Genomic DNA, 17,378 nt, shown 5'->3' on the forward strand with positions numbered 1-17,378 from the left:
CCCCCCGGCTGCGGCTATTTAAAAGGACTCGGGCAGCCTCGGAACTTGCACCGCTTCCACATCCATGTCCCTCCCAGCTCCCGCTCCCAGCCTCGCTTCTCTCCCGGATCCCTGCAGCATCCATGACCCACGCGTGGAGCGACGGCCCGAGAGGGACCTGCGGGCGCGGGGGGAGGGTTACCTGCTGAGCCCGGGGGGGTGTCGGGCTTGCCGGAGCGCCGGGGCTGGCCCCCCGCCTCGCCGGGCAGGCGCCCGCTGGCTCCCCGCGCAGGAGACACCTTGAGCCTGAAGGGGAAGGAGGGAGGAACGGGCTTTGCTTTGGTTGTGGTTTTTTTTTCCTTCCTCCTTTTTCTCTCTCTTTTTTTTTTTTTCTTTTTTTTTTTTTCTTTTTTTTTTTTTTTCCAATCGTTATTATTTTTTTAAGAAGTAGAAATCGCCGTAAGCTGCCTGGGCAGTGAATGCCCGTGACCACGGGGCTGCGGGGAGATGTTGCACAGCTTCTCGTCTCGCTGCAAAGTAAGTGCCCAAGGCAGAGCTGCGGTGCAAGGGGGAAGGAGCAGGGCCGGGGGGCACCCAGGGGCGCCCGGAGGAGGCGGGGGGGCTGGGGGGCGTGGGCTGCCCTCAAGTGCCTGGGGAGTCCCGTAGAGCTAAGGGGGTTTGCTGTGAACTGGTGTGGACAAGAGGGACCTGCCGGTCACCCTGGGGTGCTCACGGTGCTGGCCCCCAGCTCGGTGGGACTTTGCAAGAGCTGGAAGAGGAGGGGGCACAGGGACGCAGGGTTTAGCCCATGCAGGAGTCGTCCGTGCCCCCCCAGCGGCACTGGCCAGGTGGGACCAGGTGGGCTCTGGTTTACTGTGGTGGGCGCTGCGTAGGGAAACTCCTTCCCCGCCGGGCTGCAGCTCCCATCCCTCGGTGCTGGGAGGAGACGGGGGGGGGGGGGGTCTGGAGATGCCCCGCACCAGTCCCCTGTCCCCCCTCCCTGTGGAGGCAGGGCAAGGAGGGGGAGGCTTTTCTCTTGCGAGCCTGACCCCCCCCCCCCCCAGCCGCCTTTGCCAGGCGCGGAGCCCAAGGAGAAGCCGTGTCGGGTACCCTGTGAGACGGGTCCGTCGATGGGTCGGGCCCCCCCGCCGGTGAGCCCAGGCGGGCAGCGCCCCCCCGAGCAGGGCCCTGCGGGGCATGGAAGGGTCTCCCTTAGCTTCTCGGCAGCTCTTCTGGCCAAAGGAGTTTCTTTTTTTAATTATTTATTTACTCTGTATTATTTTTTGTAAGTGCTTCGATATTAACAGAGGAGGGCAGCAGAGAGAGGCGGCGGCGACATCCTTAAATAATTTTCATTTCTCAAAATCTGCCTTTTCCTCTCCTCTCTAAGTCCAGAGGAGAGATCCTTGGGGGGGTGGGAGGCACATCTGCACTGCAAATAAAAATAATAATTACAACCACCAATCAACCAACAACAACAAAAAGTTAACAGCTAAGAAAAAACACTTTAAATCAAGGACTTTGGAAATCAGAGATCACAGAAATTATACTATTAATAAGGAGGGGAAAAAAAAAAAAGAGGCAAGAAATCCAGCGACCATGGGCCAGCCTGGCTTCCTAGCGTGTACTTTGTGTTCTCTCTCCTTTTTCCCAAGGTAATTGCAGTCTGCCGAGAGGGAGTTAAATGGGATTAAAAGATCTGTGTAAGCAAAAGGACCCAGAAGAGAAGGAGGAAGGAGTGAGCCGTCCGGGCCAGGGGGTGTCTTTGACACAGCTGAGCCCCTTAGAGAGGCAGAGAACTGAGCTCCTGGGAAGGATGTACCCACAAACCGGCCTGTCCCCCTTTTTCTGATGGATTGCCGCAAAAATTGCCCGAAAGAGACAATGCACTAAACGTGATGGAGCCGGAATCAGAGCCGGTCTCCAGACTCAGAGCTACAGCAGCAGGCAGGGGGTGAGTACAAAGTCCGACTTCTCCCGGGCTGGGGAAGGGCATCCCGGGCGGGATGGGGGTGCCGGGGGGTCCCGGGAGGGCTGCGGGAGGGGAGCGCCGGCCTGAGCGGGGAGCTCCGCTCCCGGAGCCCCGGGATGGGGTGGGGGAAGACATTCCTTCTGCCAGGGGGTGATGTGAAAACTCCTGCGCTGGAGAGGAGAATGGACTGGGAGAAGGGAGGCCACGCTGGAGCAGGAGGCTGGGAATGGGGCTGGGGTGTGCGGGAAGGGGTGAGAGCCGGGGGCAGGAGGACCCCCCCACCCACCCCGTTCCAACGCTCCGGGGAAAGGAGCCCCCAGCCCAGGAGCTGGTCCGGGGGTGGGCGCCGGCTGCACCCACGCGAGATGCAGGACGGGGCAGCTCGGCGCCCCGCTCCCCTCGCACGTCTCCGGGCACGGGCGGGGGCGGCTCCTCGGCTCTCCTGGGGGCGGGGGGGGGGATGCTGCTCCTCGACCCCGTCCCGCGGGGACGTGGGGGCAGGAGTACCTGGAAGTCGGCGCCGCAGTCCTCCGGGAAGCGGTAGAGCCGTGGGGAGGGTGAGGCGCGGCCGGGGGGGAGCCGGGTGCGGGGGGCACGTTCTTCGTGTGCCCCCGGGCACGCGCACAGACCCCTGTTTCCCCGTGGATGTACAGACGTGACCCACTGCAGCCCGCACCCCGCCCGTCCGCATTCACACGGCCGGGATCGGCTTTTCGATTCTCATTGTTAACTTCGCTGCTGCTGTGTTGTTATTTTCCCGGGGACCAGCAAAGGGTTAATCCCTCTGGTTGCGTTGTCGGATGTAACGAGGATTTACCGACACTCCCTTGGAAGGGCTGGGAGGCTTCTGCCTGGCAGCCGGAGAGTTGTGTACAGGATCCCTCTGCTGCTGCCAGCCTCAGCTGGGCTGTGAGATGGGGTGAAAGAGTGGGAACGGGGTGAGGGGACCTGGGGCGCCCCCCCGGCACCCCGAGGGTCACCCCGCTGCTCCCCCGCCCCGCAGCGGCCGGGCGGGATGTGCCGTTCCCTTTGGGGGCTCCCGGCCGGGGCCCTATGGGGAGAGACCAGACCCCTCCCGGGGTGCCAGCCGGCTCTGCTGGAGGCCCTGTGTGTGTGTTTATATACTCACAAAGACTGAATTTCAGTGCTTTTAGGTTTTTTTGCACAGACGTGGCTGTGGCATGTCTGGAGATGCTGGTAGCTGCAGCGTCTCCCAGTTGTGCCTTCTGAACGTCGGGCAGGGTGCAGAGCGCGCTGCCTGCGACCCTGTGAGGGTGGCTGCTTTCAGACCCAGAGAAGCCCAATGGGAACAGAGAGAGAAAGATCCGTTTGACAGACCAAGAGCAGCGCCACGTTGTAGCGAGGCGAAGGGTGCCGATGCTGGGGAGCCACTTGGCATGAGGCACAGTCGCGGCACAGAGCACCCACTCGTGAGCATGACGGAGAAGGTGATGGCAGTCATGCTACAGATGAGGACCGGGAGGTCCTGCTCGAGTCCCAGGGCAAACTGGACCCTGCTGAGGACAGGTTTAGGAAATGGGAACCCAGGAGAAGGCAGCGTGGCTGCCTGCTCACTGATCTAGATCTGGGTTTGTATCTCGGTGTCCCGGGCTAGCACCGCGTATGGCCTCATGGGTTTGAATGTTGCATTGCCATGAGAAATCTGTGCTTTGGTCTCTTCTGGTGACTCTGAACATGTGTGCCTTTTGTTCCCAGGATCTCCTCTGGCTTAAATACCTCACCAGCATGCTGCTGATCCGTTCCCTCCTCAGCAGAGGTCGCTTGCTACCCTTCACATTATCTCCCAATGGGCTTTTTTGGTGCTGGGTTTTGATTTGCTTGGCAGAGTGCTGTGCATCCTACCGTTTCCCGCAGCTGGATGTTCCTGTTGAGGCCATTAGTCTTGGAGAGGGTCCTCTGAGCCCAGAGCTGGCTTGTGCCTGGGTTCACCAGGCCACCCCTGTGCTGCCGAGTCTTTGTCAGGGCGGGTGAGGGTTGTGCTGCCTGAAGGCAGCTTGTAACAGGAACTTTCTGGTGCGTTCCCATGTGGCACTGGGGGTCCCGCTTGTCCCAGCGCTCCTGCAGCATCCTCCGGAGCAGGGCTGGTGGCTGAGGAGATGCCAGGCATGCAAGAGAGCCATGGACTGGAGCAGGAGGGCTGGCTCGTTGGGGAAGGAGAAGCAGTTGCAGAGTGTACCCAGGCCTTGTCCCCGCTTGAGCAGGCAAAGCTTGTAAAACCAGAACGCAAAGTTTTACAGGCTCTGCAAGCTTAAAATACCCCTCTCGATCATTCCCATTGATGCATTTTCAGTGAATGCAGGTTCACTAAAGCACAGAAGAAGGTTTTGCATTCAGCTATTTATTGAGCACATGTTCAGACCGTAGCATTTGTGCAGTTCAGCTGTGGTGGTGCCACTTTGGCCTCTTCCAGCCCTGGTGCCACATGCTGGCTGTGGAGGAGAGTTGCTTGGTGCTCCTGGTGGCCTCCGACAGGAGCCTGCGTGCTGTCACAGTGCCATGGTGCTGGCCTAATGCTGTTCTGCGGCTGCCTGGCCCATGTGCTGGATGAGAAAGCTGCACGCACGGTGGTACAGCACCCGCCTGGCACCACCAAGGTTTGTCAGCCCCTGGGAAGACATGAAAGGGCTGGAGGAAGGTACGACTCCTGTTTTAAGAGGAAAAGACCACTGCATGCAAGCCGGGCAGGTGATCTGGGCACAAATTATGGCACTGCTAGACAAAATCAGTAATGGGAGCAACAGGCAGTCAAGTGGTGTGTGTGTTCTGGGTGCCTTGGGGTAGAGAGGAGGCAATTGCACAGCTCCTAGGGCTCCAACTTTATTCCCTTTCTGCAGTGGGTTGAGGGGATAAAATTTGCCCTGCTTGAAAAGAGTGTTTATGGAGGTTACGTTACTGACTGAGGGTTGCCCAGGTCTAGTGGTGAGGGAGTTGTAGGAAATCTCTGACCAGAGGCGGGCAGACGGTATGGGGTTTTTCCCCCCCTCTTTCTTTGCCAATTTGTTGGGCCATAAGTAGAAATGATGGACGCTTACTGAAGTGCAAATGGAAACAATGGGGAATTCTATACGGCTCTGCCAAACCCCATTCACAAAATGAAGGAATGCAAAGGCGTTTGTTGGAAGGACAAAAAAGGAGTTAGATGACAGACCATGCTTAGCACTTCTGTTTGTCGAGGGCTCCAGTTACTAACTGAGAACACAAAGGCAAGGGCCAGTAGTGAGTGTTGTCACTTCACACAGCAATGAAGTCAAAAACCCAGACAGGCAAAGGGCGGTGAGCAAAGAGGAGACAGAGTAATGGGTTGTCAGGAAAGTTCCCCTGTTATGGAATGTTGCTGGGAGGTATCGGTGAGGGTATTTGAGGCATCACAGCTGTGTCAGTTTGGCATCTAGAGGTGAGGAAGCAGGTTGTCACCAGCAGGAGCTCAGAGGAGCTGGTTAGCTCTGGACCAGCTTTGTGCAATGAACACGCAAGCTCTAGCTCCCAGTAAGGAGGACAAGGACCAGTGGTTTGAAACCCGTCAGCCCGCTGTCTGCAGATAACAGCATAGACCTGTGAAAGAACAAGGCGCCAGGTGTCTGCAGGAGGGAGGGTTGGCCAGGCTGACACTTCACGTTCTGTCTACCGCAGATCTGCATTTCCCTCCTGGAGAAATCCTAAGGGGAGCTATAGGTGCTGGGGGAGCAAATACCAGCCCTTTAAGCATCCTGACTCTCCTTGTGCCTGGCTGATGTGCAGGCTTTCAGGAGAGCAAAGCTCCTTTGCAGGACTTGAGATCTGCTGCTGTACCGCTGCCGGAGCTGGGGTCCCTCCTCTGTGAACGCCCCCCGCTCAGCAGGCCCCCGTGGGTTGCTCTTTCACTACCAGGGGCATCCTCCGAAGGAAAGCAGCAGCTTTGTCTGTGCCACATTGCCAAAGCCCTGAGATAAACCTTTACAGGCACAGCACTAAGGGTGTTTTTGTCCTGCATTGAGATTAGATTTGGCAGAAATGGAGCCAGAGAAACCCTAGAAATTTCCGGGTTTGCATGCATGCTCCAAACTCTGGGGCAGGGTGGAGGAATTCAGACATTCCTGCTCAGGATCACCGTGAGGATGGGTTGGAGTCTGGCCTAGAGAGTTTCCCACCCTCGGGAGTTTCCCCATTTGGGCTACTGGAATCTCCAGTAATAACAGTGAGACAATCTTTGAAACCTTTGGCTTCGAGCTGCGCTCAGCGTGCTGTTAGCTAGAGCTCAGGTGGCCGCAGTGATGTCCCAGTTCAGCTTCTCCCCTTATGACTGTGTCTGCAATGAATTCCTCATTGTCATCTGAAAATCTATTTTGATGAACATGTACCTAGGGACAGTGGGTTGAATTCTGGATGTCTTGTGTACTAGATGCTGGGTGATATTCTGGGGGAGCTTTTTTGAACATTAAAATCATGTAGAGGGGTGCTGAATTTCATTCTTCCCTACTTAATACTGACAGTTTATAGATCACTCTTAGACTTCTCAGTATTTTTAAATGACCATGGAAATGTATCTATCTGGGCTGTACCTGCTTGTCTGCTTTCCCCTTGTTCTTAAAGATGTAGATGCTGAGTGGGGGTTAAATGAATACCATTTCAGTAACTGCCCTTAGCCTGTTGGGGAGAGCATGTGGACGCCACAGCACCTGCATACACCACACAAAATCTTTGACTGGAGGTGTGAGCTGATAGCTGGCTTATGCTGCAGAAAAGGTCCAGCAAAGGATGATACAGGGTTGATATGGGCACATCTACATAATCATATGTTTCCATCACTCTCTCCAAAAACTGAGGGTGAGAGGAGAAATACCATAGTTTCCAGGAGCCCTGAAAAGGGAGCCAAAGTCTGATCTGCAAAGGATGATACAAAATAAGATTTGTACCCCAAAAAGCTGGGAGCAGAATTGATGCCATGGTGCTTTTTAATACTCAGTGTGTAGTCTGTGATTTTTGTTTCCTGTTGACTGTCAAAACTGCTTGGGAGTCTTATAAAATATCACCTCCAGACATGTGCAAAGGATTTTAAGCAACAAAGACATTTTCTCCTTTTAAGACACACTGTCTGATCTACAGCTAGAAATGTAGATTTGCTTTTCTTGAAAAGCAATTTTCAGCATCCAGCTGTCTTTTCTGGTCTTTTGGACAGAAAAAAAAATACATGCATCTGAATGGAGGAAAGTGGGGGGAATGGTTTTTCCACACTGCAAGAATGTTTGCAAATTCAAAGATATCTCCCCACCATAAATGAGGGAGAAAATAAAAATTAAATGCTGCTTTGAGCCCTTATAACATTTTCTTCAGCTTTAACCCAAGCAAACAACATGTCAAAATTGTTTGGACTTCTTTTTTTAAGGCAGGGGCAAGTCTTTTAATTTAAAAAATCTGGAGTCATTCCAACCAATTCCAGAAATTGTGGAGAATTAGCTGATCACAACTATTTTACAGATTGCTTCAGCTTTGTCAAACTTGCATTTTTTTGAGGATAATACCTGACCAAGTCTACCCTAGAGGCTATTGTCTTGCTCTTGTCCTTAGTACAGTGTAGTGCTTTATCTTATTCCAGTGGCTGTCACATAGGAGCCGACACGTTCAGCAGGATTTTTCCTTTACTTTTGCCTTGAGGTTGCCGTGCTGAGCATGACTTTACTGGGGCAATAGCAGCAAGACATACTGCACAAGCCACCTGGAGGGACGATAATGCTTCTTTAGCCTCCAGGTTACAACTTGCCACGCTCAGGAGTCTGATCTTTCAGTGCTCAGTAAGAAGATGGCAAGTGAGTCTGGAAGCTGAAAACCCAGGGCACAGTTGGGCAATTGTATGTCAATTAGCAGGCATGATTTCATCAGGTCTCCAGTGATGCAAGTCACCATGTGCAGGGACCTCCTGCCTGTCCTGAAGCCCCAGCAGAAGTGGTGCCCAGATCTTCTGGTTGCTTTTTGCAGCATCCTCAGGATGTTCATTCTTGGCTGTTACCTGCATGCCTGTGGTCCTCACTGCGAAGTTGCTAAAATCACCATTAAGGCTGAGAAGCCTCATTACCTGTCTTTGTGCTTCTGTGTTGTCCCTCTCTGTTGTCTCCTGCCTTGCACTTCTGGCACTGGTTAGTTCCTGTGGACTGATCACAGGAGTTGGCAAAAAGTAGTGAAGCAAAACTGACCTGTAGTCAGTAGCTTTGGTTTGCTGTAAAGGGAGTTTGTTTGCACTGGAAAACTTCTAAGGTTCCATCATACTTATTCAGGGGCACTTCTTCACCTAGCAGCTATAGCAATGGGATACTCATTCTGGTATTCATAGACCCTATGCAATAAAATAAATAAATGCCTTTATTTGGTACCTCTTGATAGAGTGTCTGCAGAAATCACTGGTTGTGGGACAAAGCTGAGATAAAGGCAAGGTGGGTTTGATACTCTGTATAAGGAGGAAGATGTCCCTTTACTATTGGTACTCGAGCTACTTATGCAACCCTGTCACTGCAGAGTTGTAACGGAAAAAGAGCCTGTATTATAAAATTCTGCAATAATTAACAGCCCCATCAGTCACAGGTCTGCCATTTGGAAGCTCCTTTTGCTTTTTCCATTAAGTTGGTAAATTTTGCCAAAGTGTTTTTCTTCAGCGTTTTGGCTCTCGGCCCCACTCTCAACTCTGAGAGTATTGGCTGTGTGAGGGGTCCAGGAGCAGGGCTGAGGCCAGCTGGATCCCACGCTGCGCATTCGTCTCCTTTATAGCCCCGTCAGTGTCACTGGAATGAAATTACGTGCTGCATTTTCCCCTAAGGCTTGTTCCCCTCACTGTGTTGGTCAACTGATCTTGGAAGCGAATTTGGGTTGTGAGGGTACCCCTTCAAAAAATCTGGACTTAAGTTTGGTGTGTTGTGTGCACCAGCATTTGTACGTAGCTGTACAAATGGGATCCTCACCAGAGAAAAGGCGTTCTTGACGCTTGGGACTCCTGCTGCCCTCGGTGTCCATGTCATATTGGTCACACCCTTCCCCTCGTCTTCCCGTGCTCTCATCGGGCAGTCAAACCCAGCTGATGATACTCAGCAAGGTCTTTGCTTCATGCACACATGGAATTGAGTCTCTGCATCTTAAAATTTAATTGTTCCTGTACTCCTTCCCTTCCCACATCCTCTGACTGACCTGAGACAACAGCTCAGCCTGGTCTCAGCAGTGTCTGTAGCCTGACAGCTCTGCCCCCCGGGATGGGGTGGGCAGACAACCACCAAGCCCCCCCAGCTGGAGATCTCTTGGGCATAGTGAGCGTTTCCTGGTTAGCGTATGGTCGGCTATAGGGCATGGCGAAAGAATACCGTGATTTGGCTATCCAGAACTCCTGAAATGTGCAGCCCAGTGTCAGGGTAATGGAAACAGCAAAGAATGATGTGATTAATCTCATTTTGTTTCCCAGCCGATGCGCGGCCGCTCCAGTGTTTTGTCCCCTCAAGCCTTAAAATATTAGTTAGTGGCTGGGTTCCCGCATGGATTTTTACGTTTAAGGCCAGGTTTCCCCAAGGATGCGTAAATCACTGTGGTTTCATTTTAGCTGTGGGAAAGGGTCTCCTGCCCTGAGTGAGGATCTGGCCCAGGGTAATACATTCTCTCAGAGGATGCTTTCATGTGCTAAAGCTGAGGCTTGATGGCAGGGGAAGAGTGGTCTCTCATCCCACTGGACAAATTCTTTGTCTTTGTGGGATCTGAGGAGACGAGCAAGCTGCACTTTGGCATCGCTTTGCACACCCCAGCATTCGGGCTGGCTTGGTGAGGTGGAGGACAACCTGTGGATGTCCTGCGATGCTTGCTTCTGGCTGAGGACTTTCTGTAGTTTACATTCTTGTCTCCGTTCCCTCAGCAGCCCTTGTTGATCAAGCTGTTAAATATCATCTCTAGAAGATGAGGGAATTTAGTCTTCAAACTTTCCACTGACAGTTTTAAGTGAGCTTAACCAAGGAGTTTCCTATGTTCGTTATTTGGCTACAAGTCAAGGAAGTTGGTGGGGGAAGGGGGGGCTTCAGCTACATTTCTGGCAAAAGTTTTGCTCTCTGCTGCTGTTTTCAATGGCATTTCAAAGCTTAAAATTGAGCTAACAGAAAGGTTTGTCCGATTCCCTCTCAGGCATGAAAGGGTCTGCGAGAGCACTGTTCTCAGGAGTCTGCAGCTCTCATGCTTTCTGAAATTTCCTGCCATACCAAGCTAATGAAAAAGTTATTAGTGGCAACAGCACGGGGTGCCGAGTGGTTAGAAGCTGCTCCCATCTTTTACATCTGGGTGTAAAAAGAGGAATAGATCCATGTAGGATTTTGTATGTTTAGGATACTTTTTAAGCATTAGAACTCGGAATTCGTTGGCTGAGATGCAGGTGATATGTCGCTGCCTGTCAGCCCATTTTCCATCTATGTCCTCGTAGACATGCACATGCACTCCTGGCATGTCTTTTGACCTTCCGATTTTGAATTACTTCTCCATCCTCTTGCGTTTCTGATGTTCTGTCCTAGATGGAGCGAGTGCCAAAGAGCAGCAGCAGTAGCAAAGGGGCTGCTGACCTGGCGCTGATGACCCTGCATCTCAGAACACGGCTCCGGTCCTTGTTCAAGGCTTGATCAACAGCTCCTAATACCAGTGGGAAAGCAGACTACTGAATTCAGTGGGCTTTAGATGACTTTAAAGTAGCAAAATGAGATCTCAGTCAGAAGCAAGTGCCGTTCTGCTGAGCACTCGCTCTCCATTTTCCAGTGGACACTGCCACCAACTGCTAGACTTGTGATCAAGGAGAAGACCCTTAACAGGGGCAGGGTGGTGGTGGTGGTTAGTTTTTGTTAGTGATTTTGTAGAAACTAATTATTTTTTTTCTTTTCCAATTTTAGGGGATTCTGCTTTCTCTGGGCTGTATTATGTTTTACCTGGTTCCTGGGATTCACACAAGGAAATTCTGAAGGTAAATTACTTCTTTTTTTCTCTTCGCCCCGCCCCCGCCTCCTCTTTGAACCAAAGTAAAAGCTAAGTGCTTTGGTATCACTTTAGGACCATCAGTTAATAATGTCTGAGCCTACTGCACAGTCAGGTGCATTTATTGCTGATCATTGCAGTAATGATGATATAGATGATGCAGTTAACAGCTGGCAAAAGAACCAGCTTTTTGCAGGTGATTATGTGCCCCACAGGGTTTTCAGAAGTGCCTGCCTGTCTGGTAGAACTAGTGTGAACGAAGCACTTTGTGTCTAAAATGTCATTGGCATCCACCTGCACTTGTTAGGACTTAACTAGAAAGTGCCCCTTGAGGCTGGGGCATTAAGGAATTAAGCGTCTCTGGCAGACGGCTCTTTCCTTGACTTGAATGCAGCCCAGTCATGCCTCTGCAGGCACATAGGATGTTAGGCATACAGAAGTGATGGGAATTCTAAAAGTAAAAGCAAGTTTGAGGACTAAAAATCCCAGAGGAGTGGTTAATAGTAGAATGACTATGTCTGGTCCAGTCCCTGTGCTGTAAGGAAAGCATTCTATAGGGGTGTGATGAGACCCCTCCACCCTGCCTTTACACCCCTTCTCCAGGCATCGCCCCCCTAGTGCTGCTGGGGGCAGGACAAAATTGGGGTACAATAGTCAGTAGCCCCACAAGAGGAGATACAAAGCTTCAGAGTATACAAAGTAAAAAAAAAAAAGTAATCTTTTACAGTTGGTAGTGGGAGCTGAGCATCTCTGCAACATGTGTTTGTAAAGGAGATATCTCCTCTTAAAACAGCAACACCTCTTCCACATGGATGCTTTAGATAGATACGTGCTAGAACCGAACAGTTTCCTCTGCAATCAGTAGGCAGCAATAAGCGGACTAGCAGGCTCCAGGGCTCTCCTCTTAGCCTCTGAAACATGAAGGAAAAATAGAAAGTTGGTCAATGCTCAGCTGTAAGCCAGCCCACAAAGCACTTTTTACGTGGGGGGGAAATACATCCCTGCCATCAGCAATTTTGAAAAATGTAATATTTTCCAAATTCTGCTTCAATGCAAAAGAGGTGAACATCTGGCTGAATTACTTAGTCAAGCAGTTTTCAGAGCAAGTTTTATGTCAGCTCATAAAGAGGCAGAATAAATACTGTGTCTTGGCGTCCCTCTTTTCAAGCAGATTTTAATACGCTGTTTAGATTCATCTCTATCCATCGTTTTACTCCCATGATAATTACAGGATGGTGCCATGTCTTTTGTTACCGTCAGTCTAAAGGAAACTCTTGCTTTGCTTTTATTGCATTACCTTAGCGTGGTACATAACTTCCCTCTGAGATACTTTCTTTGCAGTAAAAGACTTTTTTTAAAATCTTGCTTGGTTTCCTCGCAGTCAGAGACAGGCTGTTCTCCTGGGTACCAGAAAGGAAAAACTTTCAAGGAAGCTGTAAGGAAACGCTGGTGACTTGAGACTGTATTCTCGCTCAGGATTTTCAAACACAAGAGTTACAAAAGCAGTAAGAGCTTGTTCGTAGGTCTGTGTAAGGATGAAATGAAGCCAACACTGTGGGCTTTGGAAAACACAGTAGTTCTTACTGTAAGGCTTAGGGGTCTTCCTGTGCACTGGAAAATCAGGGAATGCAGAAGATGATTTTTCCATAAAAGAAAGATTGTGAGGTTAGTGAGTTCATCTGATGTGCACTGACTAAGGGTCTGGGCAGTAACTTTTGGAAATGTGGCATTTGTTCAACCCCATTTTAGCTGTAGGCATCGCATCTCAGCTGCTGGATTCTAGGAAGCTGCAAGTTATTTCTCTCCCACTTTTTGGCTTCTTTTTCCTATGAAGCTTTTTGCATGGGGAAAGGGGGAAGGAAAGAAAGAGTTGGGAAGGAAAGCCATAAAACATTTTATCCCCTCTTTCAGAGATGGTCATGTGGTTGTTCAGGAATCTCTGCATCTCACTTCATGCACAGAGTCTGCTAGAAAAGTTTTTCCCAGTTGCTCAAATGTTGCTACAGGAGTGTTGCAACTAGCTTTAAGGCACCTGGGACCAGGCAGCTCTAAGTGAACGTTTTTTTTTAAAATGTGTTTTGATGGAAAAATCTACAGAGGAAAAAATTTGAAGGGGAAAAAATGCTTTGCTAAACTTGGAGCTACTTAAGGAAGCCAAAATTACCTTGCATCCTGTCATCCCGGGGGATGTGTCCCACCAGCCCAGGACAGTCAGCATGGGATGGAGAGGCAGATGGGCTGGGTGCACAGGAGTCCTGAGCTGTGTGCCTGGACCTGGTGCTGGAAAATCCACATACATGTCCGGCATGAGGTCTCTCTTAATCAGGTTTTGCGTAGGCATCAAGAATTTGGCTCTACCTTATTGGGTTGTGAGGGAAAGGAGTGGTTGAGTTGTGATTTTTTCTTTTTTTAAGCACTGTTGGATGCAGCTGCTAACGAGGCAGTTGGCTTGGTATTGCAAACAGGAGCGGCATCCTCTGAGCAGGGAAACATCCTCGTGTCTTTGAAGAGCAGCTACCAGATGAATAGCTCCTGTGGTGTAAAGCATCTCTGCCTAGTAGAGACGCACCACTGTCTGTCTCTGGGAGAGAACCTAAAAATACATGTAGAAATTGGAAGCTGGAGTCTAGCTCCTAGTTTAAGTGGTAAATTTATTTCCTTAGGGCTAAATCCTGATGCCTTTGAAGTCTGTGGCAAGGGTCCCACTTAACTTCACTAAAGCCAGGCTTTGGCCTTTACTGTTTCGTGGGCTCTGGAGATTATCCAGTATGAAGATATTGCTGTGATTGCTCCATTCAGTGCAGAGAGGGGAAGCCTCCACCTCTGCTGTGCTGAGGGACAGCCCTGTTGGGCAGTATGGCAGAAAAACTGGGGGGGGGGGGGGGGGGGGGGCAAGGATTTCACAGTATGGGAGAAGCACTGTTATTAACACTTGCAGATGCTGTGCAGTAAATGATCCCCTCTGCCTAGAGTGGGAAAATTTCCATCCCCTTTCACATCTGACACAGCTTCTCCAGGGTAGTCTCTGCTAGGAAATGAGTCAAGCTGCCTTAAAAAAGGGAGGTGGAAATAAAGCTCAGCTCAGACAAAGTAAATATTGATTGACTTGTTCTTACATACAAAAATGGCCAAGGTTTTTGCCAAAGTCAAGGAACAGAGGTTTTGTCATTATTCTCTTCCCTTCCTAGCCAGCCACATTACAGACCTCAGACTGGCTTGAGTCTACGACCCTTATGGCCAATGCTGAGGATCTCTTTTAAATGCCAGTTCTCCAAATATTGGATATTGTGCTGAATATTCAATAGTTAAGGGTGAAAGAGACCAAATTCCAAGGCCCCTTTACAGGAGAAACTTGTTTTTTCTTTGGACAACCTTTGATTTACTTTTAATCTAGCAAAGCAGCAATCCCATGGTGTTAGCTGACGTGCAGCCGTGATTGGCACTGCTGTATTTCTGATTGTTAAATACTTACCTTGTGAGGTCAGCATCTGGGTTGTACAGCCCAGGCTAGCTTCCCGGAAGAGCACTTAAATACAAGAGTTAGCTGGTCATCGAGTAATGGGGATTGCATTTGGGCAGGGAAGAGGGAAGGAAATCCAGTTATCCTAGCTCATTTTCAGCAGCAGTGGTGTCATGGTAATCATTATAGCGTTACCTACGTGGTATAGATGGATAAAGGTAAGATCTTTTATTAGACAAAGTGATTGAGCTGGATCAAGAGAACAGGCTTTTGGGTGCATGAGCACCTTTGTCAGGTCTGGGCATGTTCACCTTTGCAGCTTTTCTCACATAGAACTCTGCATCTTCCCCACTGAAGTAGTTCAGCCGAGGCTGCTGCCAGCTGGCTCTGGTTCGTGTTGCTGTTGCCTGCTAATCTGCCTTGGACTCCAAGCTGTGTGTGACTCCTGTTAGACCTCAGGGCCAGAAACCAGAGGATTCTCCTTGTCTGTCCATTGCAGACTTCTCCTGGAGTTGATGGAGAAAGCTGTCTCTGGGCATCGGTCCCTCTCATTCTGGCTGGAGCAGGCACCTCGCCCCTAGGTGACAAACACTGGAGGCGAGTCTCACCTGCTCGGTGGCAGCCATACCTAATTTCTCAGCTCTTCACAAATCAAGTCTGGTTCCTTCAACCTATTAAAATAATTTAAGGATGTAAGTTGATCTGCTGGGAAAAAGTACTGCTCTTGAGAACCTTGAGTGGTTCAGCAAAATCTATGTGCAATTTTTTCGTGCTGGGGGGCACCTTCGCTTCCCTAAACTCTTCAGACTCTCAAAGATCAAAAGCTGCTTCTTACCAATTTGGAGAGAGACAGATACAAGGCTTTTGCTCCCTTTGAAAGTTCTGTTACTTGCCTTCTGGGGATATAAAATTTTGCAATCCCAGCTCAGTCTGTTGTTCAAATTCCTTTCCAGCTGTGTGGTCAGTACTCGGAATTAAATCCCAGAGAAGTGGACCATTGGTGCTCAGTGGGAAATTTCCTTCTGGTGAGGTCAGCTCCCTCCAGACCATCTGGAGGTGGTCTCTGGTGGGACAGGATAGCTAGCCACATGCACCATGGGCCTAATGCATTTCGGCAATCACTGGTAACTAAGTTGAGCGTGCACTTGCACCTCACGCAACATGCGGAAGAGCTACACGCTCTCCATTCTGATTATTTGAACGTATACATGTGAGAGGATGGTTGGGTGTTCCTGCAACCTGCTGCCTTTTTGCATGGACTGGTTTGGCCCCCCCATACCCATCCAGACCTTGGGTTGCCCAACGCCTCACGTTTTCTTTGTGCTTCCCTTTCAGGTGTGGATGTTCTTCAAAGACTGGGCCTGTCAGGGAAAAGGCCATCGAGCGGATGGTCCTCATCACGTACAGTTCCTCAAGGAGTCATTCCTTTCAAATCAGGGGTCATCTTCACTCAGCGGGCACGTGTCGAAGCACCAGTCAGCACCATCCTCCCCGCAGGCTCCAGCACTGACCTGCTCCTAGTGCTGAGCCTCTGCTCCCACCGCATCAACAATGCTTTTCTCTTTGCTGTCAAGAGCAAAAAGAAAAAACTGCAGCTGGGGGTCCAGTTTGTGCCTGGGAAGATCATAGTATATGTGGGCCACAAGCGCTCTGTATATTTTGATTACAATGTCCATGATGGCCAGTGGCACAATATGGCCATCAACATCCGTGGCCAGACAGTCACTTTATTTACTTCTTGTGGGAAGCGCAGAGTACATGCGGATTTGCATTTTAAAAAGGACGAGGCTTTGGATCCACATGGATCTTTCCTCTTTGGGAAGATCAACCAGCACTCCGTGCAGTTTGAAGGAGCCATCTGCCAGTTCGATATTTATCCTTCCGCCAAGGCAGCTCATCATTACTGTAAATACCTGAAAAAACAGTGCAGGCAAGCAGATACCTACCGGCCGAACCTGCCCCCCCTCATCCCGCTCCTGCCCAGGGATCCCAGCACCTCCCTGAGTACCCCACGGCATGTGGAGCCCTCGCTGCAGGGTCTGAAGAACCTGACCACTGCTGCCCCATCCTTGGAGTTTGGCAGGGTCACTGCACCCCTCAAGACTCGGGGTTCAGGTGCAACAACCATCACATTGGCATCATCCCCGCCATCACTGCTCAGACTGACAACCAAAGCCACAAAGGTCACGGTGGCCTCATCTTCTGTTCCATCAAGTACTGAAACACAGCCACCCACCCATTCTCTCCCTCGGGGGACAGTGACCACCCCCAGGGTGTCTCGGCCCACTCCCAGCATGCGCATGGAGAAACCCCCCCTTCCCACTGCCAAAAAGGCCCCACCAACAAGCCAGAGCCCTGCCACAGCCAGCAGGAAGGAGTCCAAGCAAGAGACCAAAAAGAAGATCAACCAAAAACCGACCCTGGAGCCCTCCGAAGCACCCATTACTGTAAAGCCAATGAAGAGGATGACTGATAACACAACCAGCAATGTCCACTTTGTCACCCTGAAGCAGACTCCGCAGAACCCAAGCAACGGGCCTGTTCCAAAGAAGCACGTGCCATCACCTGCCAGGAAGGTGGATCCTAGCAGTGTCCCTCTGGTGTACAGCAAACCAGCCCTGGGGTCTGCCCGTCCCACCTCCAGAGCCAGGGCTCTGGCCTTCAACCTCACAACCCCAGCTGCGACTGATGGCTATCAAATCTTCGATCCCCTCGGGCCCACTCCGTTTCCATTTTTACTGGGATATCCAGGAGTGAAAGGAGAGAGAGGACCTCAGGTGAGTTCAGGCTCTTGATGCTGCTGTTCAGTCACAGCTCAGCCCAGCAGTGGGCAGACCCTCACCTGCGAGGGTTTCTGTAGAGCTTAGCGGAGTGGGACAGCTCGACAGCTGGAAATAGCAGCAGCCAGGCACTGTGACACTTCTGATGTGCACAATTTTAGCATATATCTCGGTGTAAACTTGGGTGCTCTTAAAAAGTCTGTGATTAAAGTTG

At 50.7% G+C, this 17,378-nt stretch overlaps 1 protein-coding gene across 2 annotated transcripts in view; it reads left to right on the top strand.

The window, feature by feature from the left end:
- Positions 1–210: 210 nt before the first annotated feature.
- COL27A1 (collagen type XXVII alpha 1 chain) overlaps positions 211–17,378 on the top strand; it is a 160,105-nt gene continuing 142,937 nt past the window's right edge. Inside the window, exons 1-4 of one of the 2 annotated variants that reach the window (XM_056352258.1) lie at positions 211–516; positions 1,635–1,933; positions 10,843–10,913; positions 15,720–17,161. In XM_056352258.1, coding sequence (XP_056208233.1) covers positions 1,878–1,933; positions 10,843–10,913; positions 15,720–17,161 — 1,569 coding nt within the window. In that variant the 5' untranslated portion in view covers positions 211–516; positions 1,635–1,877. Of the gene's footprint in view, positions 517–1,369; positions 1,934–10,842; positions 10,914–15,719; positions 17,162–17,378 lie in introns of those variants that run through there. The other variant, XM_056352257.1, reaches the window with a different exon arrangement.

Source organism: Falco biarmicus, chromosome 9, assembly GCF_023638135.1.
Source record: "Falco biarmicus isolate bFalBia1 chromosome 9, bFalBia1.pri, whole genome shotgun sequence".
NCBI lineage: Eukaryota > Metazoa > Chordata > Aves > Falconiformes > Falconidae > Falco > Falco biarmicus.